This window comes from Aspergillus brasiliensis (assembly GCF_001889945.1).
Source record: "Aspergillus brasiliensis CBS 101740 unplaced genomic scaffold ASPBRscaffold_23, whole genome shotgun sequence".
NCBI lineage: Eukaryota > Fungi > Ascomycota > Eurotiomycetes > Eurotiales > Aspergillaceae > Aspergillus > Aspergillus brasiliensis.
Window position 1 is genome coordinate 2,634 of NW_027137464.1, and position 23,530 is coordinate 26,163.

Sequence of the window (23,530 nt, forward strand, 5' to 3'; positions counted from 1 at the left end):
GAATAAAAGAACCTATTTATCTGGGAATAGTCCAGGGCATAAATTATATGATATGGGGCCTGTGGTTATAAATAGGATTTAATATTTTACAGGCCCACCACTCCTTTAAAAAAGATATCTTAGATAAGACTAATACTATACAGACCCACTATTCCTGGAAAAGTACACACTGTTGCGCTTGTACATTCCAGTAAATAAGAACAGGACGCCTAGTTATAAAATAAACAAGACTAGAAGACATCTGTCTTATATCTCTAAATATTCTAATGGCCCGGTGAGACCAACTGTATAGCACTAGCATCTAGCCTCACCAGATTCACGTACCAGGACCGTTATATGGTTGAGATGAATTTCAATGTTTATTAAAGTACTAGGTATAATATTCAGGCATCTCTGCGTGTGCTTCCTCCTACTAAATGCCCAAGGGCACATGGTGATCATATATAAAAATTAAAACCCGAATCCTCGTCCCCAAATGACCATGCACGCTCAGGCTTTGGCTCGAAGACGTGAGATCCGAATTCAAGATAGGGCCAACTAGGGAAAAATAATCAGTATAGGCATGGACAGGATGAAGATATATACAATTCATGGGATCGCGCCATTAGTTAAAAGACGTCTCAAGTACACAGATGATGGGTTCCAGGTCTAACCAGTGGGCTCAGTGGAGACTACTTAGAAATAGTCAGGTAATCATAGTCCGATAGAGTATAATAGCTATTAATGAGGCGGATATCTACAACTTCAATGAGGCCGGCATCGCTTTGGGCCTAGTAGCTGACGCTGGGGTCATTACTAGAGCTGACTACTCTGAAAATGTGCGTGTTGTACATCCAGGTATTTAGCAATGGGCTTCTTCGAATAAGTATATTAACTCTACTTCTCACGTACTCGATCCGCAAATTGAGAATACACATGGACATCCGCCAGGATATGAGCATATATTGCGGATATCCGCACTAGCATGAGGCTCGCTTAAGTATCTACCTGGAGGTGGTTATGTGGCTCCTATGCAAGATGCAGCTGGTCAATGAATCTTTTTTTTTCCTCTTTTTTTTTTTTTTTTTTTTTTTTTTAAAAAAAAAAAAAAAAAAAAGAACAAAAGATAAACATGTTCAGACCCTGACCATACTAACATCCTAATTTATCCCATTCATCAAGGAAATATGAAAGATGGGGAGATATTGTCTTCTGCCGTTGCTTTGTTTTGACTTCTATAATATCATTCGCTGTGGACCATCTATTCACGCCTACTGAGCAGCATAACCGATACGTTCTCCCGCTTCAGTGGTGCCTCGGCATTGTAGGTATCCCCGATTTCGCTCGGCCCGTAGAGAAGCTCTTTCTTACTCAGAACGCCCACACTCGTGGGCACTGGGGCCATCTAGATTCGCTAATGTATGACAATCAAGCCTCGCAACGTTCTGTATGCCCCCACTCAAACAGCGGGGCTGCATGATGCAAGACTCATAATTTAACCACTCGATAGTTTTGCCGCCGTTGAATTCTTCTTCAGATGCGCCGGTGCCGTCCAGGTCACTCGTATTTTTCTATGGTAGTGCAAACAGGATGGATCTTCCGCTGCGGTCTTCAATGCCGTCTTGTAGGAAGGTGCTGGCTCCGTCAACGCCGCAGCCGTCGTGGCCGAGGGCACATGGGAGATGGTTGCCGACAGGTTCAAAGAGTCCACTTATATAGCACGTCAATAGCACCTGTATATATCCTATCTTATGCGGTGATAATTTGATAATTTGAAAGGGTGTCAGGATTACCTTGTGCTCGGCTTTTTCAGCCGATTCATGGCTCGCATTAAAATGGAGCTATGGGAACATTGCATATTCAGCTAGATTGATGAAGGTGCCCCGTCTTGTTTAGCCTTCTAGGCTGGGACGTGGTTTCTCCTTCAGTCTCTCTTCATTGTAGTTTGGGCTGGCTCTGGTTGTGTCAGAGCTATGAAGATTACGCATGCCAAAAGAACCGCAAACGGGATGGCATAATATAAGATGTATCCTTGAACGTGGGGAAGGAGTAATCTTTTCCACATGACGTACTATATAAACCTACTTACACGCGATGCCAACAGGAGGTAGATTTCGAGGTATTAGCCATAGACCAGCCAGAGTACATAGCGAAGAGCTATTACTACTAGGCAGTGAGGATGAATTTACCACGCCCAGAATGCCGTCCGTTCGCAAGATCATAAGCCTCCTGAGCCTTTGCAAGGGGGAAAGTGTCCGCCACGAGCGACTGCAGAGCACCCACATCCACCAGTTCGGCAAGGTAGTGTAGCGCCTTGTCACTGCCCTCTACTATAAAAAACAGAGCACGTACCTGAGGTTTGGATAGACCACGCTTCTCATGCTCTTCCACAAAGTTATAACTTGCGGAATCGACAGAAATCAACACCCCAGTCTCAGTAACATAGTTCCAGCATTTTTCTAACACCGCCCCACCAACCACATCAATAATAATATCAAATCTTCCTTGGTAACGTGCCAACATATCATATTCAACCGTCTCGTCCGCTCCAAGACGCTGGAGAAACTCTCCATTCCGCGCATTAGAACTAGTAGCCGCTACCACTGTTACACCTGCTGCCGCGGCGAGCTGAACCAGATACACTCCCACTGCCCCCGCAGCCCCGTAATCAGCACGCACTGGTCTTGCTTGCGTACAGTCCGCGACTTAACTTCTTCCACGGTGGGAAGAGGGATCCGGGCGTGGTTGAATAAGGCCTCGTAGGCGGTGTGCGCGCTGAGTGGCAAGGCGGCAGCCTGGGCGAAAGTCAATCCAGTTGGTTTCAGAGTGACTTCATTCTCTTTGACAACAGTATATTCAGCCCATGTGCCGGCGCGGTTGATGTCTGCCATGCCAAAAATCTGGTCACCTGGCTTGAACTTGCCGTCCAACGAGAAGACATCGGTTACAATTCCCGCGACATCGTTGCCAAGGATGGCGTATTCATGAGCGTAGGTTTCGGGCCAGGTTAACATATCGCGAATGATGGTTGTAGCTTTCACGCGAACGAGAAGCTCTCCAGGTTGGGAAAGTTTTGGGATAGGAACATCGTGGTCCAGCTGTAGGGCGCTGGTTGGGGCGGGATAGGACGGTGAATAGGGGGTGGCTCCACGAGGAGCGGGATGAACCCGAATGGCTTGCATGATGTGTCGTGTGATTGATTTCCGCATAGGAGACAGACAGGGAGGGAGAGGAGTACTGGAGGAGGAGTCAATCCGAGTGAAGGTTGTGACGATGGAATTTATATATTTCTGCAGTTGCGATACCGGATACAGATACAATTCATAACTGGCAATGAAAGAGGGTATGAAGACATACAAGAGAGACAAGCAGGGTGTTTTGGCTACGGGATAGGCTATCAATAGGCTATTTGCGATGCGAGAATCGTAGTATCCGAGACAGCGTAGGAAGGCCGCTAGCAATGCATCTCGCTCCAGATCATTGCCGCCCGAAAAACCATACCGAGGCAATATTCTTGATTAGCGCTATGCTTGTTTATTTTGCCTGGCCTATTACAGAGTACATTTGAGTAGTCTTGTTAACTAGTTAGGAGTTACTAGTAGTAGTGACTAACCTGCATGCTCAAGTCTATGACGATCGGCTCCACACCCCCGTGATTTACGGGTTTAGGGCCGGGTTTAGGGGAGGTTCCGTTCGACAAAATCTCTGGCATGAACAATCGGGACCGAACCAACTGACCAGCGGAAGATGGGTTACCAACCGGTCAATAATAACTATGGAATTCACTGACATTACAGTTAGTGGCAAAAAGTAGAAAATGTGAAACATGAGTAAGCTACATGTGATCATTAGAACAAATTGAACAAGGTCCTAACTCGCCATCAGAGGTCTCCCCGAGTATACTTAACTACATATGGGATTCTAGGGGTCCGCGGGTCGCTGCGGGTAACGACAGTCTTTTGGTCTTGTGAATATTTTATAAATAATTCTATAACAATAGTTTTATTCTTGAGAGCTACTTTCTCTTGCATATTCTTCCATATAAGCTCCTTGATGAATCTTATTTTACATTCTAAAATTGATATCTCGACAAGAGCCTGTATGCTTTTGATTCTTTTTACTGTTAGTCCTACGATTCATAGCTAGGCCAAAGTTCATTCTGGAGCCTTATTTACTGTATCTTCGATAGCTCTATTACTGCTTGATATATATCTTGCACATACGGCATCAAAAATGCTGTCAAGGCAGGTAATAGAGCATGCTGGCAAAGATTCGGAAGAAAAGTTGTTAAGGGAACTAAATAGTAGTATCCATAATGTATACTACTATATAAAAGGTGGAGATTGAGAGCATTTCTTTGTTCGAGGACTGGGAAATACAACTCCAAGGTGGTGGGACAAGCGATATTTCCCCCCCGCCCCCTAATAGCACCTGCCTCCACTGATGACATGTGCGTGCTCACACAATACAACCAACACGTGAAGTAAATAGAGAAAGAACAAGTTCCAAACACCTAGCATATCATTGGATCATAAGGAGGGCATTCCGTAACAGATGATCACCTCCAGGCAGTGAAGACAATATCCAGGAATTCAAACTGCCTGATCCAGAAAGCATCAATCATCCAGCCATTAACAACGAGTTTAACGACTTTACGATCTATTTGCTGAGCTGGAGGGTTACCCAAGAGCGGCATGGAATGCAATGCGATGGGTGCTAGTCTGATTAGTAAGTCAAAAGGATACCCACACCTCTTTCTCTCTCTCTCTCTCTCTCTCTCTGTCTCTCTCTTACTCTTAACGTCACCCTTTTAATGACACACTACCGTCTTGCTCGCCCTGTACCTCAAGGAGGCCCATGGATTCGAGATCCACATCGCAATATCATCGAGCTACGCGCTCATCTCTGGCTTGTTTGCCCTGCCGCTCGCGCCACCTGAAATGCGATGGTAAGCGACCCTGCTGCGATCGCTGCTCCGAGACTGGCAAGCAGTGCAGCTATGCTCAATCACGGCGCGGTGGGTTAGACCGCGCGGCTTTAGCTGAGCGCCGCAACCGACTGGCAGCAGCGGCAGTCAATTCTAATCCAGACAATGTCACAAGTTGGCAAGGAGCTGCAACGCTTCGGCAGCCCCAGGAAGGTACCGCCGTGTACCTTCAGGTGAACTCTCGCTTCGAGTCTTGCATGCGCGATCTCAACAGCGGACCCGGCCACACAAACACAGTTCCTCCGAGCAACATCGGAAATGATCCCCTGATTGATTCATACTACAAGAACTTCCACATATGCCACCCCTTGGTGATACCGAGAAATCACCTGACGAAGCTGTATCAAGATCCGAGCAGACAAGAAGGCTTCGCACCACTGATTGCCGTTATTCGTTTTATTGGAAATATTTACAAGGCGCGAGAGTGGTCAATACCGCTAAAAACATACCTCGAAGCTTCATTTTCACAAGCGTCCGCGTTAGATCCAATTATGGTTCAATGCCGACTTCTATATTCAATCGCCTTATTCTGGTACGAGTATAAGACTGATGCCAAATTGCAGATGGATCTTGCAACTAAGCGTGCTATTGATCTGCAAATGTTCCGTCAAGAATTTGCAGCAGCGAATGCAGCCGAGGATCTCGTGTTGCGTGAATCTTGGAGACGAACTTGGTGGATGTTGTACATTGTGGATGCATACTATGCTGGTACCTTGGGGACATTGGACTTGAGGATCGTAGATATTGAAGCAACGGCGGAATTACCCTGTGATGAATCAGACTACGAGTCAGGGGTGAGTATCGGTATCCTCTCTCTCCGCGTGAACGAATAGACTGCTTATGTTATTACAGAATATCCCAACACCCAGGAGTCTTCAGGAGTTCAATTGCCGTGAATTTGGGCCTAAGAACATTCGCTTCTCGTCCTTCGCCTATCTTATCGGTGCCGTACAATGCGCTGCATTTGCCTTAACTACAACTTCTAAAATACCGGCCGAAGAATGCTCCACGCATATAACTCAAGCTGCCGACTGTAGCCTTGACGGATGGCGACTTCTATTACCCCCAGATCACAAGCAAGTCATGGACGTGACTGGTAAAGTTGACGAACTCATGTTCCAGGCTCATTTACTTATTCATGTGTAAGTTTGATACTTTCGGCTATATAGTTATAGCATCTCAACTTAATGATTAGGTCAACAATTGGACTCCACCGTCCACTGTCGAATTTCAGATTCAATACTGCTGAGACTGAATCCAGTTGCGCCCGTGAGCCACCTTTAGATATACCCTCGCCTGATCTAGTTAATGTACATACCATCCGAGTATTACGAGCTATCGAGGCCCAAATTCGCCTCTTAGCCTTACCAATTCAACAATTTCATCACACCCCCTTTACTACCTGTATGGTAAGTAAAGGAACACTGGCCTTGCTTTCAGCCTGCAATGCCTTCCTGAAGGGAAGGGATCTAGCTATTGCAAGAGATCAGATCCGAATGACACTTGGCTGTCTCAAGGCTCTCGGGGAAGTGTGGCCCAGAATAGCGAGGAATGTACAGGAGATTCAGAAGATTGCTCAACGTGTGCTGGCGCTTGGGTATGTGGCCAATAGTCACAGTACGCCTGGATCTAGTGATATTCCGGTGTCGGGGGCAGAAGGGCCAAGTCTGGCCTCGAATGCCAGTGACATTCTGACCAACGACATTGATATGATTGCGTCCCTTGGGGCGATCAACGATCTATGTGGTTGGTATAATGTCGGAGGTCCGGGCAATCTTCCGTAAGGGATGACAAAATTGTATTTATGACCTCCCCCGGCACCGGTATGATTGTGACGGGCGCTTTTTTTTTTTTTTCTTTTTTTTTTCTCAATTATATTGTTGCAGCGAAGCGAAGACAACCGCTGGTGCCACTCCTGAAACCGCGCGGCCGGAGTGGAGAGCATGTGGATGAAGATGCTGACAGGACATATATTAATGTAATACGAGTACAGTCTTAATGAGCCAATACAGGGAGCTCATATAGGTAGTGACAGCTATATCGAGGACATAAAGTAATCGAGAATCTGAGAACCTACTACTCGTACTGCTAAAAGGCTCTTTTCCGCGTCTTGCTTGTTGAGTACCGCTCGGAACCAGTCCTACAACCGGAAGGCACCATCGAGGAGGGTTGCTTCAAGACCCATTTGCGCAAAGCTCAAAAGTGGCCAGTACACGACCTCAATGCCGGAGCACCTCCCTGATCCCATCTGCAAAGAGAAACTTGGAGTAGACAACATGGAACCACGCAACGGGGCCAGGCAGCGGCCTCCCATCCAAAGGGTCCACCACAACACTTGAGAATGATATGTCAACCGAGGCCTCTCGTTCCTGCTCGCCATCCTGAGCCAATTGGCGCCTCACTTCGAATCTATGCGTATAGGCGAGGTTCGATCGGTCCGAGCCACCTGCAAACTCGGCAAAGACAACTCTAGACCTGGGGAAGTCGCGTGTGGCAGAAGCGAAGCGCTGACGTTCAGCCTCGCTCACACCACTACAATCTACCAGGAGGAACATGCCGAAAATATACGTCCCCAACGGGAGGGGCCAGGCGTTAGGATTCAAAGAAGAAAGTTTCCAGATAGGCTTCTCGCTTTTGGTCGCCGACTCGGTAGGAGACAGATGCAGTCCTGGGGTGCCCTTATTAGTGAGTACTCAGGTAAAGACACCATGCATGTGAGCAAGGAAACTGCACCTGAAAGGTCTGTCCAGGACTTTCGCGCGGCGCAGAGAAGCCACCTCTCGGGTGTCATTGCCCATCTGCTAAAGAATCCCTGGATGAACCGGGCCAAGACTTCTTCGTCGGTGATATTGGGTGTTAGCTCGCGAATTGGTATACGTAAACTATATGTGCCTTGGTGGGTTGGAAATCCCTGCGGGTTAACAAGTGACATGGGGAATGAGTCCACATGGCCGGGGGTAGCGACCGTGGTATAGGTCGCATTTCTTGCCGGGGAGGTTTGATCGTAATAGTAGAGGCTGGCACCGAGGCCCAGTGGAATTGGTAACAAGGAAAGTATCGAACGAGCGGTCATTTTGGCCAGCTTTCAATGAAGCTAAGCTTGCATGAGAGTTACAAGGGGACTCTTTCAGGACTAAATATGTGGCTTGCGAGCTTATTGCCGTCACGCATGACTTGCCAATTTTGCGAATCGTTTCACCGCTTGGGAACGTTTTTTGACTTAACTCATATTCACCATCCAAATGGGAAACGGGGGATTTATTAGCGACAAATGAGTGCTCGGGATGCCGGTTCGCAATTCCCGAAGGAGCCAAGGGGCGTGATGTACTAGGTACTACTGTAGTAGTCTACAGATCTTCAATCAAGGCTGTTTTGCAGACGTCGGAACTCAATGAGATCATCAACCCGTTGGTTCGAGCGCGTGGCAATGGGACGACGACTCTTCCATGGAACTACCTAGTATACGCAAGGACCTGCCTAAAAGCGACAAAGTCCAGACGTCGGTCAATCCACTAATCCGGCCTATAGGAATTAGGAACCAGGAATCTTCTCCCTGTCTAAATTCAAGGCCACATCACAAGGCTCTTCCCGCATAGCCTATCGTTCTGTTTGGAGAAGGATCTTCACCTGCAGATACCCGGTCCCTTCCCCGAATAGCCTATCCGGATATCGGTGTGGAGAAGGTCCGTCCCCGGCAGATATCCGGTCCCACTGGTAGGGAATCACGCGAATTAGACTTCACCGTGGGAACCTCAGGAAGGATCACACCATGCTTCATCTCGGATATGGAGTGGACGGCAGGGGCATATCGGGTACTCGGCTTTCATGGGTCCCGTGGTAAGGCTCTTTTGCATGTCAACAATCAGCCTCCGAGGTGTATCAGTTGAGTTTGGTCCCGTAGAGATGAAGTTGGGCTCAATAACTTTCCTTTCCTTGAACACCGAGCTTCTGAAGTCACGCCACGCTCTCTTTGTCATATTTTTGCTGTTCCGGGTGAGTTATGCGCTTGAAGTGTTGGGCTGTTGGGAATCAACCCTCTCCCAGTCTGGTTCATCTCATCTCATCTACGCCACCCTGTAACCTATAACTGGGCCATTCGTCCACACTGTCGAGGAGTTCAGTTTGTCTTTTATCATCCACAACGGACGAACAGAGCCGATCAAACACCCCTTGGACGTTCGTGATCTACATTCATATTGTCGCCATGGCCGAACCGACTTACGATCCGAGGTCTGTATCCCAAAACTCATCTAACAAGAATGCCACTCTTAGAAGACTTGCTAATGCCCTTTTATAATAACAGCCGTCCTCTAGGGACTACCACCCTTGTCTACCAGTATAAATTGGTCAACTGCCCTGGGAAGACCATTGTGGGCTTGCTCGTTGAATACCCGCCAGATGGTGCCACGCCCCCTCATCGTCATGGAGGAGCTTCCGTTTCTGCGTATGTGATCAAGGGCTCTGTGCTGAACAAGATGAACAACGACCCGATGAAAGTAGTCGACCAGGGTGGATCTTGGTATGAAGCGCCGGGGTGCCATCATCGGATTAGTGCCAACGCCAGCAAGACTGAGCCAGCGTCATTCTTTGTGAATTTCGTTCTTGACACTGAGACCCTAGAGCGGGAGGGGCTTGCTGTGCTGGTGCAATATGATGAGGAGTACAAGGACATTGTCGCCCAGAAGATGAAGGCTTGAAGTTAAAAGCCCGGTTAGATACGACCTGGGCGGACCGGCGACGTGATGTCCTGAAGTCCCATTGGCCAACACATCGCCATTTGTATGTTTAGTTTGTTTATCTTCCTCTTTTATATGTACATTCCCACACTGACAAAACACATATCCAGGATGTCATTGAACGGCCGGAACACCCGCAGTGTGGACATTGGGTTGACCAGGGTTATGGTAAGAGGGTGCTTTTACAGTTCAAGAAAGGATAAGATAGGAGCCTGTTATCTATCTGATCTCCTGATGGTTATGTTAGAAGGCACTCATTCAGGATATGTTCGGTCATACGCCTATCCAGTACGTATATCAATCGTGCATAAGATCTGATAGCCATTAGTCATTTCCCAATACTATCTTTCTTGCTACACCACCCATTCCTTGACCCAGTCCATGAAGACTTTAGATATTTCTTTCTATTCTGGGAGATCGGAGAATAGATTAGATAGAGAGTAAATATATGTTGAAATAGGTACTAGCCAGACTACACCGCTTAGAACTTTCTTACCTATCCCTGTCTTTCCTATTGAATCATATGATTAGCTCCCATTTCTAAACCCTAGCAAGTGCGGAATAACACTACACATGGATCCGGAGCTATGAACAGGGTCCTGTCATTCACAATCCACGAACACGTAAACAGAAGCCTAGGCTACATGGAGCCGTGTCCATTGTACATCACTATGCAGGTGCCAAGGAGCGCATCTCGGCTTTTTGAGCGCGAAGCCATTACATTACCAGTAGGGCGGCATTTGTTGTTCATTGAATATCGCAACGGGATGCGCCTAGGTACCAGCAGATCATACTGAACTGGGATGACCCTCGCAGTAACTCCACGTAATCAGGGCGGCCACGGAAAACATAGCATTGTACTAGGTATATACTACCTACTGCCTAGATTGACGTCGGAAAACACTGTGGAGGGTCCACAATACTACCCAGCATCCAGTGTTGAGTGAGCGAGTGGGCGGCCGAACCGTTCCTCAAGAGTTGGAGGTAGAATTTATGAACCTTTTATGCCAAGTAGCAGGGGCTTCTTCGGTACCTGATTTCCGTGAGTTTCCAGCACAAGTAGCAGATACTCAACCTATTCAAACAGAGATGATAGAAGTACGAGCGCAGCACTAACACCCCTTTGTGTTACATTCCATATGTACGCCGTGAGAACAACTTTGTGCAATATGGAGCTGAGAGGTTACTCCCCCCGTCCTCCGTCAACTGCATTCCTCGGCAGTGTGTCTAGGTTCAACGCAGCAATACCTACTTTCGTGTGAGCATAGGTCCCATCAGGCCCGTAGAATTCCCCCCCGTATGTGAGCACCTGATTGCTCTGTTAGGGTAGTATTACTTCACAGGAGAAACACTAGACTAAGTCATTCCCCACTGCCTGGTGACCCGCCACATCAATTTCCGAGGGCCATCCGCCTTCTTCCAGGGGGGGGCGTCCCGGGTAGACACCTCGACACGTCTGAACTCTGAAGACTGTCTGTCTCTTGACTTACACGCAGTATGCAATGTATACGTGGTGACTCTCGGTTCATGTGGATCTCAAGTATGACGGTCAAGGTGGAATGACCGGAGGCTCACATCCGGTCCATCGGCACCGGTGAGTATCTACTACCGTTTCAGCAAACGTCGGGTCCACCACTTCTAATTCCCGATCACTAGACAACTTATGGTCTCGTGGCTTACAGGCCGCAGTTGGCCTATGTCACAAATTGACTGCACTAAGTTCAAAACAGCGTGCGATCGTCACGTTGCACTCCCAAGGCATCCTATTCGCAGGATCATCCTCGCACAAAGGATTTTGATATTCCTCTTAAATCGAAGGCATGCCCCCAACTGACATAGACCCGAGTAAGTGCCGACGAACTCTTATAGATCCTCTTGCGACACTTCACGATAACGACCGTTTCCCAACAACGATTTCCGCTCTTTTGCTACCATGGTGCCCACCGTTCACGTTTACGTCTTACCAACTGGGTACTTGGAATTGCCAGACACGTTGATATTTGCCGGGGGGGATCCAAAACTCAAGCACACGTCCCCTGACTACAGCTTTCTCATATGTCATCCGGCTGGGAAGAAGGTCTTGTTTGACTTGGGCCTACGAAAGGTAAGTGGCTGGTCGCTTTTAGGGGAAACTGAGTAGAAGCTGACGATTGGGTGGTAAATGCAAAAGGATTGGGAGAATTATCCCGCCCTGATCGTGAAATCTCTCTCGATGATCGAACCCTTCGTTCCGGAGGACATCGTCGGCTTGCTAAGTCATGGCGATGTGAAGGCCGAGGACATTGATATGGTTATCCTGAGCCATCTTCACTTTGACCACACGGGTGATGTGACCAGATTCCCACACGCCGAGATCCTGGTGGGTCCAGGTGGCAAAGATGCAGCATCTCCTGGCTACCCATTCGACAAAGGTTCTTCTTTCGATAGCGCCGTCCTTCAGCATCCACGGTTTTCCGAAATTCAGTACGAGGTCTTAACTGCGAAGGATTCACTACCGGAGGGCTGTCCTTTCGATAAGGGGTTTGATGTTTTCGGCGATGGCTCGCTCATTGTGGTCGATGCACCGGGGCATATGCCAGGCCACCAAATGGCCATTGCAAGAACGCACGACCAAGAGTGGGTAGTGATGGGCGGAGACTGCTGTCATCACCGCGATCTTCTCGAAGATCCCCGCAAAGACATTAGTCTGACACCTGGGCCTGGATTACCGACCGGGTTTCATTCCGAGCCTCAGGTAGCCCGGAGGACGATTGGGAAAACACGAGAACTGCATGAAATGCCCGAAGTGCTAGTGGTACTTGCTCATGACGCAAAACTGGAGGGCGTTCTGCCAGTGTATCCCGAAGAAGTCAACGGGTGGCGTGCGAAGGGACTCAAGACCAGGGTCAGACAAGATTTGCTCACGATGGAAGAAGTCAAAAATACATACTGGCCTACTCTGAATGCCCAATTCCAGGGTGCTGCTGATGGTACAGGAACGTCTGTTTGATCAATCCTGACCATCACTGCCTCGATAACCAAGTTTGGGAGGAAATTGGATTGCATAAAAATGGAGCACTGTGCTAGATGCCATCTACACGCGAATTATTGAACAGATTAGCTCCCTTCAAGACTTTCAACCATATTTTTTAAAGCTGGAGAATACCCAAAACAATATGTTTGGCAGGTCTTACGAAAAGCCTGATTAAGAACTCGGGGTATATCCCTCGTAACCTCAAGCAAAAGGTACGGAATTGTTGGCAAGAGAGGATAGAAGAGCCAACTCATTGTTGAAAGGGGCTGAGAGTGAACGAGAGGACTGAAGGATCCAATAGACAGGACTAGGCCTATAAACAGTAAGCTTCCCCAATCCCATCATTCACACTGTCAGCGCAAGACACGTATATTGCTGCAGCCCGACATTTGTCTTTGCTACCCACTGCTGCCTCTTTCACCACGCATGCCTGTATTTACATTTACTGACCCTCTTTCGGGTAGTAAGTAGAGCACACTGAGAAACAATCAAATCGTTTAGATTACACAAAGGTACTACGTGACTGGCAGCCACAAACAAACATGTTAGCTAGAGTACTGTGTCTGCGATGTCTTCCTTTCCTAGATCTCTTATCATCTACAAATATCTATGGTTTTCTGCAACTGCAGTCGAATGCCTAAGATGGGGCAGCAGGCTATCCATCGAAATGACACCCGCATCCAAGCCCGACGACATAATTGTACCAAGGATCTTGTAGCGTAACCTATCCTTTTTTATTATTATTTTTATTTATTTATTTATTTATATATTTATCTATTTATTTATTTATTTTATTTTATTTTATTTCATTTTTTTTTTTTTTTTTTGGAAAAGTAGACACCCTCGGATTCCTTTTCTACTCGTTGGTAAGGCAGTGTCTGAACTTTAAACTACCGAATGATTACACCCCGTGCATTACTCCCAGAAAGGGCCCAATATTGTCAGAGATCATTTCTAAAACGTACAATTGTATTGTGACAGGCTAAGAGACGTCCGCTGATACATCGCGTATCAGCCTTAGTATCTAATAGCACTAGGAAAGGCATAATAATAATATTGATCTTTTCTAATTTTCTAATTGCAATTTCTTTTTTCTTTTTTTCTTTTTAAAGATAAGGGAAGACGGGGTAATATTTCTACAGTAGCGTATTAGCCCATAGTATGTGGGCTGGTGAAAGTAATGAAAGGGGCAAGCACAGATGGTGGATAATTGGCGGTGTTGACCCGAAGTATCATTCGTGCACATATGAATGGAGGGCTACTCTCTGTATGAGGCGTCACTGGATAATGATATACAGGACCAGAAAAATGTGGCTCTGGAGTGCGAGCATCTGTTGCCGGTGGTCCAGTACGACCTCGATGAGTTGAACATGGTAATCCGGGTCAATCCGGATAGCCGTGTCATAACAACTTCTGAGCTCGCAATATCGGCCTCCTACATGGCTCTGCATTCTGCAATCCACATGGACGTTGGTTCACTCAATTTTATCCCGTACACCGATCCCCCACGCTCGTGTACTATTGCCACTCGGCGATTCGGCGTTCGCAATGTCCGAGGCAAGTGGTCCCAGTGATCCAGAATAAGAATAACGGGATGCAATCCACCTCTTCCAAGCCTTTAGCAAGTTTTGGTCAACAGGCCCTGTTGCTTGCTCTTCGCTGAAGAACCATTTTCTAGCATGAGAAACAAGTAATACAGCATATGGAGTGTGTATTTTGTTCCCTTTGACCCAGGTTTTATCTTATTTTTTTCACGCCTGTGATGTGCTTTGGGCGATCCTGATCTCGACAGTCCCTTAAACAACACATGCTGCTTTGTCTGCTACAAAGTCTTCAGTCGGAGGTGCGTTATCAGTTTGCTAAGCGTCCTAGACAAGTGAAAGCATGACAGTTGCCAACCAAACTCTTCAGAGACTCTCTCATACGGCACATGCCAATCCACGAAAGACGCCATATGCTGCGGCCGAGGAGAAAGGCATGCCTGCGATGTACAAGGTGAATATCTCGTCCGGTGTCGATTTCTGCTCATAGTCATCTATCTCACTGGCGTAGGATGAAACTCAAATGCCTGAGAGAACGACCATCTTGTTCGAGTTGCACAAAGCGGCGAGCAGAGTGCAGATACGACAACAGCCAGGCTTCAGAAGATCGCCTAGACAACTCTGTAAGTCTGGAGGACGCACGACACCAGGTAAGCTCCGGGACACCGCGTGAGCGTCATATTTCTTTCCTTGAAACTGCCGAAGGGCCGACGGTAACCACGCCATTGCCAACGCCGCTTTCGGCCCCAGTAGGGGACATGGAGATGCCTGACCCACCTGCTGGCAATATCAGCGTTGTACCACCCGCTGCCGACGTTGGTTATGCCGCTCTTACAGGAGCTCTTCCCGTTACCGAGATAGATTGGATCTTGGCTGGTCTTGGTCCGCAGCACTTCCTTAGCAATGCGCCTGGTCAAAACGATGTTCAATTGGACGATCCAATCATTGAGTATCATCAGCCTGCTTCAATGATCACACCACGTACAGATATAGTACCATGGGGAGGCCGGAGTGAAGACATCCCAATCAATGAGCTTTCTCTAGCTGGCCTCGACAGGCTTCTGGGCCTTCCAACTCCACGGAGAGCACCTAGACACAGTGGAAGTAGATGGCCCAGTGGATGGCCAATCGACTGGCTGGATGGACATGTGGAGATTCCGACCCTCCCTTCACTTGAAGAAAATGAAGACAACTAGCAAACCACCAATTCCTGTATTCCTACAGTATCTGTTGATGAGGATACAAGAAAAGTCATGCTCGATGGAGGGCAATATCACTCGCCAATTTTCCAAGCAGAAGTAGGCTTGATACGTGTATCGACCTATACGTTGCAAAGTGTGACTGGGTACGTCAATCCAGACGTGGTCTCTGAGTTCATCCTTGTGCGAGACTGAGTACCGTGGAAACGCCAAATAAGATACTTCCCATCGGACATCGTCCCACCTTCGAACCATCCAGAGAATTGACAGTCACACTGGCAATTGCTTGTCTGGGCGCCCTCTATTCTGCTTTCACACATTCTCATGCATCCGCAATGTCGTTATTATGAAATCAATCGTCGATTGCTCCTTTTCATGGTATGTCAAGATAAAAGACGTTGACTCTGTGGTCCTGCGGCTGATCGAGAAGATCTAGGCGGAATATAATCTGGATATCATACAGTCCAAAGGATATATCACAGCACTGATCCTCTAATGCGGACATGGCAGTTCGTGTGGGAATAAGCGCCTATATGAGCTAAGCAAGTCCCACAGAAGCATCCTAAATAGAAGTGCATAATGCACAGGACTCCTGTCATGTATTGCGCCTGAAGCTCTATATAAGGATACTGGTTCCTTCGAAAAACGGTGGCATACTTGAATAAAACATGAAAGATTATGCCGTTTAGGGTGGGCTATCTATGAATGAGCAAATTATTTGCCTCTTGAACTGCCTGCGGCTAAGTAAAATAAAGGAAGTGGATCCCTTGGGTAGTTACCTTCACAATACATCACCAAGCATCAGTGTCAGCGATATTTACTTACGTCTTCCAAGTCCCTCCACACATTGGAAGGCGGAGTCTTCAAGAGCCTGGGCTTCCCTCCATCCATGGAAGGACATGATCCCGAAAATGCCATCGTTCAGGTCTGTGGTTCAGGCGTATACGGGAGGGAATACCTCGACATTGGGAACTTCTTATTTCTACGCTCATGCGCTACTTGTACAGTGTGTTGGAAATCAAGCTGAGCCCCATCCATGAATTCCTGCAAGATCACAACCTCCCAGCAAGTGAAGCAAGTGAGTATGCTGTTTTATAAGTTTTGGATCAACTCCTAGAACCATTATTACCACCAACACGTTTCCTTTCGGAAGGGGAACTAGCAGATTATATCCAGAATATACAGCATAATTCACATCACTCACATATACGGAGCTGGGTTTACTACCACATATCTCCATTCCCTCATTCATCCTGAACTCCTTACCCAAGTTAAAGAAGAGATAGCGGCGTGGGCGTCACAAGATGCCAAGCGTCTCCATAAAGTCTAGTACCACAGTAGGCAGATCCTAGCCATCATCTGATAATATCCTTATAATTCCCTCATAGAAGCTTTCAACACATTCTATGCCAGCTTGCCTTATTCTTTAGGCTTTGGCAGGCACTCTCCCACAATCACCAACCAATTTACGGCAAATTCTTCGAATTACAATACTTCATAGAAAGGACTATGGGTTAGATGCAGCTATCAAGGCATAGATCCAGTATAGGGACCATGCTTCAATCAGCTTGTTTAGCATGCCCAACTTATATGACCAGGTTGGTAGCAAGTACGTCTTGGAACAAGCCATCGGATTATTACAGAGAATACAAGTTATCAGAATTACTGCGGCTTTTGCAAATACTCTGGTAATACTCCAGAATAGTCATCTACATCTGACATGTACTTAGTATTAATATTGAAATCCAGCGCCGGGTTGCCTGTACAAATTCGTCGATAGAGAAAGAGCATATCTGATATGTGGCGTGTTGCCTTGCAGATTCATTTATTTATCACTTTGAATCATTTGAATCCTTATAACAGGTGGTTTCTTTCATAGGCCGAATCATTTTGATATTCTGATTTCCTGACGAGATCGAAGCATCGCTGAAGATTCGCGTCGTCGCCGAGGCGTTATCCTAACTGCCCCTCTCTAATCCCTACTAGTATATAAATCTTTGATAAAATCCAGTCTACTCTTACATGTCAACCGTGGAAAGTTGTCTGAGATCATACACTCCTACTGAAATCCCGGATGATCTCATCTTTTAGCGGGATGGAGCCTATTGATCTTCCAAATGTGCATCTATCAAGGGCACATACTGCACCCGGACACTAGACTGTACCGCAGTGTTAACCATATCAGCTTCTAAATCCCCCCATGATAATTAAAATCAACCAATCCAAATCAACAAACATGAATACCGCTCTCTCACCTCGTATCCCAGTGCGCGAGGCGGGGAGCTAACTCCGTAGCTCCGAGCTGTCATTTGTGCCCGACAGCGCCAAAACCCAGCCCAGCCCCCACGACTGATCGATCCATCGACGGATCCAGTCAAGTGGCATCGTATAGAGTATGCGCTAACAATAAGAAGCAACCCCAGTGTCTATCAACAAATCATTCAACAAATAATCCACACCGCCAGAACTCTTCCCCTCCCGTCCCTGCCGATAATCCAGACCCTGTCCCTCTCTCCACCACCCGAACCCGAAACTTAGTCCCATACAACAAACACTCCACCAACCTCCTCCACCAACCTCCTCCCCTACCTCCAAAAATGTCCTCATCAGACACCAACACCACCCTAAGCACCACCCTCAGCGCCAGCAGCACTTTAATCGGCTACATCGGCACCGAAGTCGCGACCCCATCCAACACATTCCACCGGCTCCTCTGGCCCCAACGACACTACAATAATTTCTCGCTGCGCAATTCGTGGAAACCGGCCTTATTGATGCCCCTCGGTGGACCTCTGCACACGGCGGCATTAAAGACTATCGATCAGTTCTTTGAGAATGGGTTGTTGATGGGTCCCGAGATGGGGAGGATGCTTGGGACGGCGTTTTTTGGGGATGAGGGGGAGAGTTATACTGTGTTTGGGGGTGGGGATGGGGATGATGGTGATGGAGGGGGAAAGGGGAGGGAGGGGCAGGTGAGGAATGGTCTTTGGGTTAGGGTTTTGAGGGGGATGAAGGTGATGAATGTGATGAGGGATGATAAGGGGAGGGTTCCTGGGAAGGTGAGGCAGAAGACGTGGGTGAGTCGGTTGGTTCTTACTGTTGAGGGGAGTTCAGTGCTCAGGTTAGAAGGGAAACAAGGAGTAGGTGTGAAGAAGGTGGTTTGTGTGGATGGGGATATTGGCCCGATTACCCTGCGGGTGATTGCGGGCATTGTGATGACGGAGATTACGGGAATCGGGGTGGCCGTGGCCGTTGTGGTGGTTTGGAGAACGGCGTGGATGGTTTTATGGCTTGTTCCGCTGGTGTTGAAGCTGGTTAGTGCGGTGTGCTGTGTGCCTAGGGAGCCTCTGGTTGTTACGGATGAGGATGTTCCTGGGGTTGGGGCTACCGGGGAGAAGAGAGAAAGGGAGGGGGTGAAGAGGTTTCTGATCTCGTCGGGACATGGTTTTCAAGTTATAGAGGGCCCAGCGCGTCTAGTTCAGCAGTTCTTCAGACACTATGGTCACCCCCGGAGGAGTCGGTGGAATGAGCTCGTCCAGATTGGGGTGGTTATTGCGTTCGGGCTGAACTTTCCGGTTGGATTGGTCGTGTCGACCATGTGGATGCCCATTGGGTTGCAGTGTGTGTGGACCGCCTACGTGCTGTATGTCACGATAGCGATGTATATTTCTAGGTATGCGCACGCTCCGTGGTGGTTGACGACAGAAGAGAAGATAGCCGAGGCCCTGATCGACGCCGAAGAACATCCAGGAGAGGTACTGGTTCTATTCAAAGGGGGTGATGATTGCACGATGAGGTTGGATTTGACTCGGACGATACACAACTCTTACGGAGAGGCAAAAGCACATGCATTGCAACTGGTTCAGTCACCACAACTTCCACCCAGCTGGCATCAGGCCAGAAACGGGTCTCAGTCAGTGAGCTCTAATGCTGAGACCCTTACGCCATAGAAGGACGGTTCTTGAACATTTTATGACTACACTGCAGCCAACGACTCGGGTGTGCTATGGACGATGAACTTGAGGTCGAAGCAGCACCACTTTTCGTCGACAGGATTCACAATGCTCTCATACCGAACGGGAGGACGTCGTGAATAAGCCTCTAGGAATCCGGTGTCGTTGGGACCCACCGGTAGCACAGGGACAGTTGGAATCATGTCCCTAGATTTGGAGACCAAGGTTTCATCACGAATGGCTGAAAGCTCAAGGGAGTGAAACGAAGTCGGCTTGTTCGTCACAATCACCTTGAAATATGCCACACTGGAGGTCTGAGTATCCAGCAGTTTGGCTCGAGGGAGCAAGATTCGGATATCGAAGGTGAGATGGCAGACCAACGTGCGGTAATCGAGCGTGTTCAGGCTTTCGTGATACGTCTTGGGTGACATTTGGGTGATACCAAAGGCACTATCAAAGGATAGAATGTTGAGGTACATGATTTCCTTGCAAGTGTTGGAGAGGAAGACCGTGGCATAGTCACCGTTGAGGAGGTGAAGGCACCCGTCCGCGTCCACAGTTGGGCTTCTGATATTGGGTGCTGTGCTTCCGTTCTTGTATCGATACCCGCCTACCGGGTAGATCTTGATCTGGTCCAAGAGCTCTTTGCAGTTTCCTGAAAGACCCAAATTTGAGCGATATGTGTCGATTTGACTCTCAAGAGATCGGGGTTCCAGTGGCAACTTGGTATCGACCACTGTCGCACTGCCGTTGACTTGCGGTTTTGCAGTAGTCACATCAACCACGAGAGGAGTATCAAGTTTTGCAGAGCTTGAGAGAGGACGAATCTCATCCACCACAAATAGAAGCTCTTCCGGGAAGGAGTCGCTGGATTGCTGCTCATGATCTACCGGAACGAATTGGACCCTCGTGCCCCGAGTCATACCATGCGCACTTCCAGCATCCAAGACGAGACTGAAACCATTAGCAACCTTGGTCAGCTGAGCTTTGAAGATCACTGCCGGTGTCAACTCGCGTCTTTCGTCACATCCTTCAAGGAAAAGCCTCTCGGTATTCCCATACGATTCCACTCGAATGCGTATGATACCGGGCTTTTCGACCTGTGACTGATGCGTTTCCAGCCCAATTTGTCGCACAATCTCATTCCAGGTCAATTGTAAACCATGTTTCTCCAGCAGACGTGGAATCCAGTATGTGAGAAAGCCGTGGTAGCTTTTGGACTGCGGGTCCTGGTATTCACTTGGATTCTTACTGTATCCGTTCCAGTATTTTGACCAGAGCAGAACAAAGGGCGCTCCTGAATTGGGATTATGTAGCACAGTATCCCACCGTTCAGGACACCAGAATCCATGAAACACAGAAAGTAGTTCTTCTTCGGGGAAGTCTGATTCTCGAAAGCGATGCTTGTTCTCGCTGTAGCCACTGGTGCTGCGGGTGTCCAGAACCACGGTCACATCCAGCCCCTTCCGGGTGAGTCTGTTTACGAGCACTGCCAGTTCCAGTTCATGCAGTAATCTGCCCTTGGAGTCACTGTCGAGGACAGTAAAGTATTCTTCCTGCGCACGTCGTCCTTGATCCAGCCCGCGGGTAGTGATATTCTGCACAGAGCTGCCAGAAAAGTGGAGGTAAACCACATCCCCGGCGTTGGCAGCCTTAGTGACCAGCTCAAAGACCTGGAGGATATTGGCGTAGGTGGGTAATGCAGAGGGATCGCCAGCTGAGGAAACGAGGGTGTATATGGATTCCGCTGGAAACCCCATCGTCTGCTGAAGAAAGCAACGCATTCTCTCCACGTCCCCAGAGACATTGAGGGTATCGTCGTCATCACTCTCATCCGAATCGTCTGAATCTAGGTCCGAATCCGCACTTAGTAAGGGGTCGATTCCAATCAAGATGGCCCACTTTGAAGCCGCCATATTCACTTGCAGTCAATCAAACGCATAAAAACCCACAAAGTCAGCAGAGATGAGCTGGCAAGAACGCCACGTGATCCCGCCTTAGTCTCAGCGGCCGAGGGCTGCCCCTCATTGAATATTTAATTGCCCATCCAGCATCATGGCCTCCTCAACTGTGAGTCTTTCCCCACATTAGCAAAGCAGGAGAAACAAATCCTGTCTAACATGCACTAGGTACGGTTTAATCAATGGACTCATCCATGGGAGACCGATGTGAAGCAGAGCAGTCACCTGCTTATGCCCACGTTCGCTACTGTGCCTGTGCTGAGTTCATCCAAGCTGCACAATGAGCTCTGGTCCTTTTCAGGGCCTCAATTTATAACCGACTTCCGGCGAAAGACTGTGTCAAAACCCCGTCCAGTAACGCCATCTGAACAGGCCAAACTTTATCCAAGTCGCCTTGTCACCCCGGACGGAACCAGTGTGCACACTCAGCATCCTTACCCGGAATATGTAGTGATTTCATATACCTGGGGCCGCTGGAAGCTTCGAACCCGGGAGCAAGACACTGATGTCAAGGGTGGGTACTGGAAAGTTCCCGCCAACCAGCTGTTCACCCGGGGCGATTTGGATACGGCAGTTCGGAAAATTGGAAAAGGGCGTCACGTCTGGTTAGATGTGCTATGTATTCCTCAGATCGATGGGGACCACGAACATGGTGTCGAAATCAGCAAGCAAGGAGAAATCTTCCGCTCCGCGTCCGAGGCTGCAGTGTGGCTATGTTCAGGTGGTGAGGATACCTTGGCCGAGATCTGCTCCTGGGTGCCAGACGAGCCGCAGATGGTGGACCCGGACGTGCTCCAGACCCCGAATTTATTAGATGCGAGGGCCGGAACAGCAGATCTATCAGAGACTCGTCGTCGCTTGCACCTGATCATCTCTCTGACGACCGATGTCCCCTGGACTACGTCCCTGTGGACCCTGCAAGAGGCCGCACTGCGACTGGATGCAGTATTTCACGATAAACGAGGAGATCGTATCCTTCATAAACAGAGTCAGACTCCTCTCACGGTGAGGCACTTGGTGAGAACGCTCAGCTATATCCGTACAGCCCTACAGCGCATCGCCGAACCGGGCAATCAACTCAGCATTTTGGAGTACCCGGAGAACATGCATGCGACCGAAGCCGACATCGATGCTTGGTTTAGAGCCACTGATGCGGTCAATAGAATCAATCTCCATAACCTCATGTCCATGAATGCTGGGCAGTTACTGCTGACTTCAAGCCATCGCACCTGCAAACGACTGCACGATCGTGTCTATGGGATCATGGGCGCTATCGGTGTTACGATACCAGTGGACTACACTAAAGACCCAGTGGAAGTGATGAATTCGTTTTTGGTCGAGTTGCATAATGCCTTCCCTGCTGAAATGCAGAGCTTCCATCGCGATCAAGCAATGCGGCCAAAGCTTCGACCATGGCTGGCAGACGAAGACTCTGCGGAATTGGGCATCATCCGACAGTTACAGCCGCCGCTCTCACGACCCTTCAGTGGTGTGTCACTAATGGGCGATTTGATCGTCAAGGAGCTGCTCCTCTTGTCAAAGAGGGGAATCGATGATCTTGCCATGCGTTTCCTTAGTGAGACTGTGCTTCCTGCTTTTGATAATTACGCCTTTAGTCAAATTACAGAGGGGGTTATATCTGCAAAGACTTGTGATAGCACTGGTCGAGAATCGTATGTGCGTGCTTGCATTATCTTGCGGTTTTTGAGTACGCGAGTACAGCTTGGCCTAGTGCCTCTTGGATCGGTCAAGGGGCTGGAGGATATGGGATGGACGTGTATGTATTTGCTGGTAGGATTGGAGAACTCAGACTCTGTCGGTGCGCGACGGTTCCGAAGACTGGGGATATTGCTGTTGACGGAGGAGATGACGCTTGAAACTGCCCATGGGGAGTTTCACATCTACTGATCAATGTATACGTTGAACGAGTGTATTTGAGCATATGCGTTGAATCGAACACTACATTCGGTATTGAGCTAGACTCTTTAGAATACAAGCTCCCACCTGCAAATTTTATAGTGCCGGTGGATTAGAATCCTGGCATGGCTTAGGAGGGCTATTATATTGCCACAGTTTCCTGGATTTCTGGCTTGCCACCAGGGTGAAAGGGCGCTTGCAGGTTGTTTCCGGAGACTTAGTCGGTTGATCGTGTCATATTCCA

The 23,530-nt window shown here is 48.3% G+C and overlaps 10 protein-coding genes across 10 annotated transcripts; 7 read left to right on the forward strand and 3 right to left on the reverse strand.

Annotated features, from left to right (window-relative positions):
• Positions 1–1,474: 1,474 nt before the first annotated feature.
• Positions 1,475–3,280, reverse strand: ASPBRDRAFT_211688 (NADP-dependent oxidoreductase; the record flags this gene model as incomplete). Its single annotated transcript, XM_067621936.1, has 3 exons — positions 2,676–3,280; positions 2,169–2,607; positions 1,475–1,689 (listed from the first exon to the last, which is right to left on the reverse strand). Exons 1-3 carry the CDS (start codon positions 3,186–3,188, stop codon positions 1,475–1,477), a joined length of 1,167 nt encoding a protein of 388 aa, XP_067473338.1. The 5' UTR covers positions 3,189–3,280.
• A 1,556-nt stretch (positions 3,281–4,836) lies between these two features.
• Positions 4,837–6,750, forward strand: ASPBRDRAFT_138635 (putative C6 transcription factor; the record flags this gene model as incomplete). The annotated part of the gene is made up of 3 exons (XM_067619013.1): positions 4,837–5,760; positions 5,819–6,108; positions 6,162–6,750. The coding sequence occupies 3 exons, from the start codon at positions 4,837–4,839 to the stop codon at positions 6,748–6,750; spliced, it is 1,803 nt and encodes a 600-aa protein (XP_067473339.1).
• A 435-nt stretch (positions 6,751–7,185) lies between these two features.
• Positions 7,186–8,039, reverse strand: ASPBRDRAFT_201195 (uncharacterized protein; the record flags this gene model as incomplete). The annotated part of the gene is made up of 2 exons (XM_067621517.1): positions 7,186–7,634; positions 7,700–8,039. The coding sequence occupies 2 exons, from the start codon at positions 8,037–8,039 to the stop codon at positions 7,186–7,188; spliced, it is 789 nt and encodes a 262-aa protein (XP_067473340.1).
• A 1,131-nt stretch (positions 8,040–9,170) lies between these two features.
• Positions 9,171–9,663, forward strand: ASPBRDRAFT_201196 (cupin domain-containing protein; the record flags this gene model as incomplete). Its single annotated transcript, XM_067621518.1, has 2 exons — positions 9,171–9,196; positions 9,270–9,663. The coding sequence occupies 2 exons, from the start codon at positions 9,171–9,173 to the stop codon at positions 9,661–9,663; spliced, it is 420 nt and encodes a 139-aa protein (XP_067473341.1).
• ASPBRDRAFT_429371 (uncharacterized protein) lies at positions 9,630–10,067 on the forward strand. The gene has a single exon (XM_067624896.1). It carries the CDS (start codon positions 9,748–9,750, stop codon positions 10,018–10,020), a length of 273 nt encoding a protein of 90 aa, XP_067473342.1. The 5' UTR covers positions 9,630–9,747; the 3' UTR covers positions 10,021–10,067.
• A 1,568-nt stretch (positions 10,068–11,635) lies between these two features.
• ASPBRDRAFT_138723 (MBL fold metallo-hydrolase) lies at positions 11,636–12,691 on the forward strand (the record flags this gene model as incomplete). The annotated part of the gene is made up of 2 exons (XM_067619019.1): positions 11,636–11,806; positions 11,873–12,691. The coding sequence occupies 2 exons, from the start codon at positions 11,636–11,638 to the stop codon at positions 12,689–12,691; spliced, it is 990 nt and encodes a 329-aa protein (XP_067473343.1).
• A 1,559-nt stretch (positions 12,692–14,250) lies between these two features.
• Positions 14,251–15,533, forward strand: ASPBRDRAFT_429398 (Zn(II)2Cys6 transcription factor domain-containing protein). Its single transcript, XM_067624897.1, has 4 exons — positions 14,251–14,422; positions 14,508–14,558; positions 14,627–14,710; positions 14,768–15,533. Exons 1-4 carry the CDS (start codon positions 14,418–14,420, stop codon positions 15,450–15,452), a joined length of 825 nt encoding a protein of 274 aa, XP_067473344.1. The 5' UTR covers positions 14,251–14,417; the 3' UTR covers positions 15,453–15,533.
• Positions 15,534–18,052: 2,519 nt separating this feature from the next.
• ASPBRDRAFT_138721 (uncharacterized protein) lies at positions 18,053–19,405 on the forward strand (the record flags this gene model as incomplete). The annotated part of the gene is made up of 3 exons (XM_067619018.1): positions 18,053–18,336; positions 18,433–18,715; positions 18,875–19,405. 3 exons carry the CDS (start codon positions 18,053–18,055, stop codon positions 19,403–19,405), a joined length of 1,098 nt encoding a protein of 365 aa, XP_067473345.1.
• A 26-nt stretch (positions 19,406–19,431) lies between these two features.
• Positions 19,432–21,324, reverse strand: ASPBRDRAFT_201200 (uncharacterized protein; the record flags this gene model as incomplete). Its single annotated transcript, XM_067621519.1, has 1 exon — positions 19,432–21,324. The coding sequence occupies one exon, from the start codon at positions 21,322–21,324 to the stop codon at positions 19,432–19,434; it is 1,893 nt and encodes a 630-aa protein (XP_067473346.1).
• A 136-nt stretch (positions 21,325–21,460) lies between these two features.
• Positions 21,461–23,377, forward strand: ASPBRDRAFT_49184 (uncharacterized protein; the record flags this gene model as incomplete). The annotated part of the gene is made up of 2 exons (XM_067626269.1): positions 21,461–21,478; positions 21,538–23,377. 2 exons carry the CDS (start codon positions 21,464–21,466, stop codon positions 23,275–23,277), a joined length of 1,755 nt encoding a protein of 584 aa, XP_067473347.1. The 3' UTR covers positions 23,278–23,377.
• Positions 23,378–23,530: the final 153 nt, after the last annotated feature.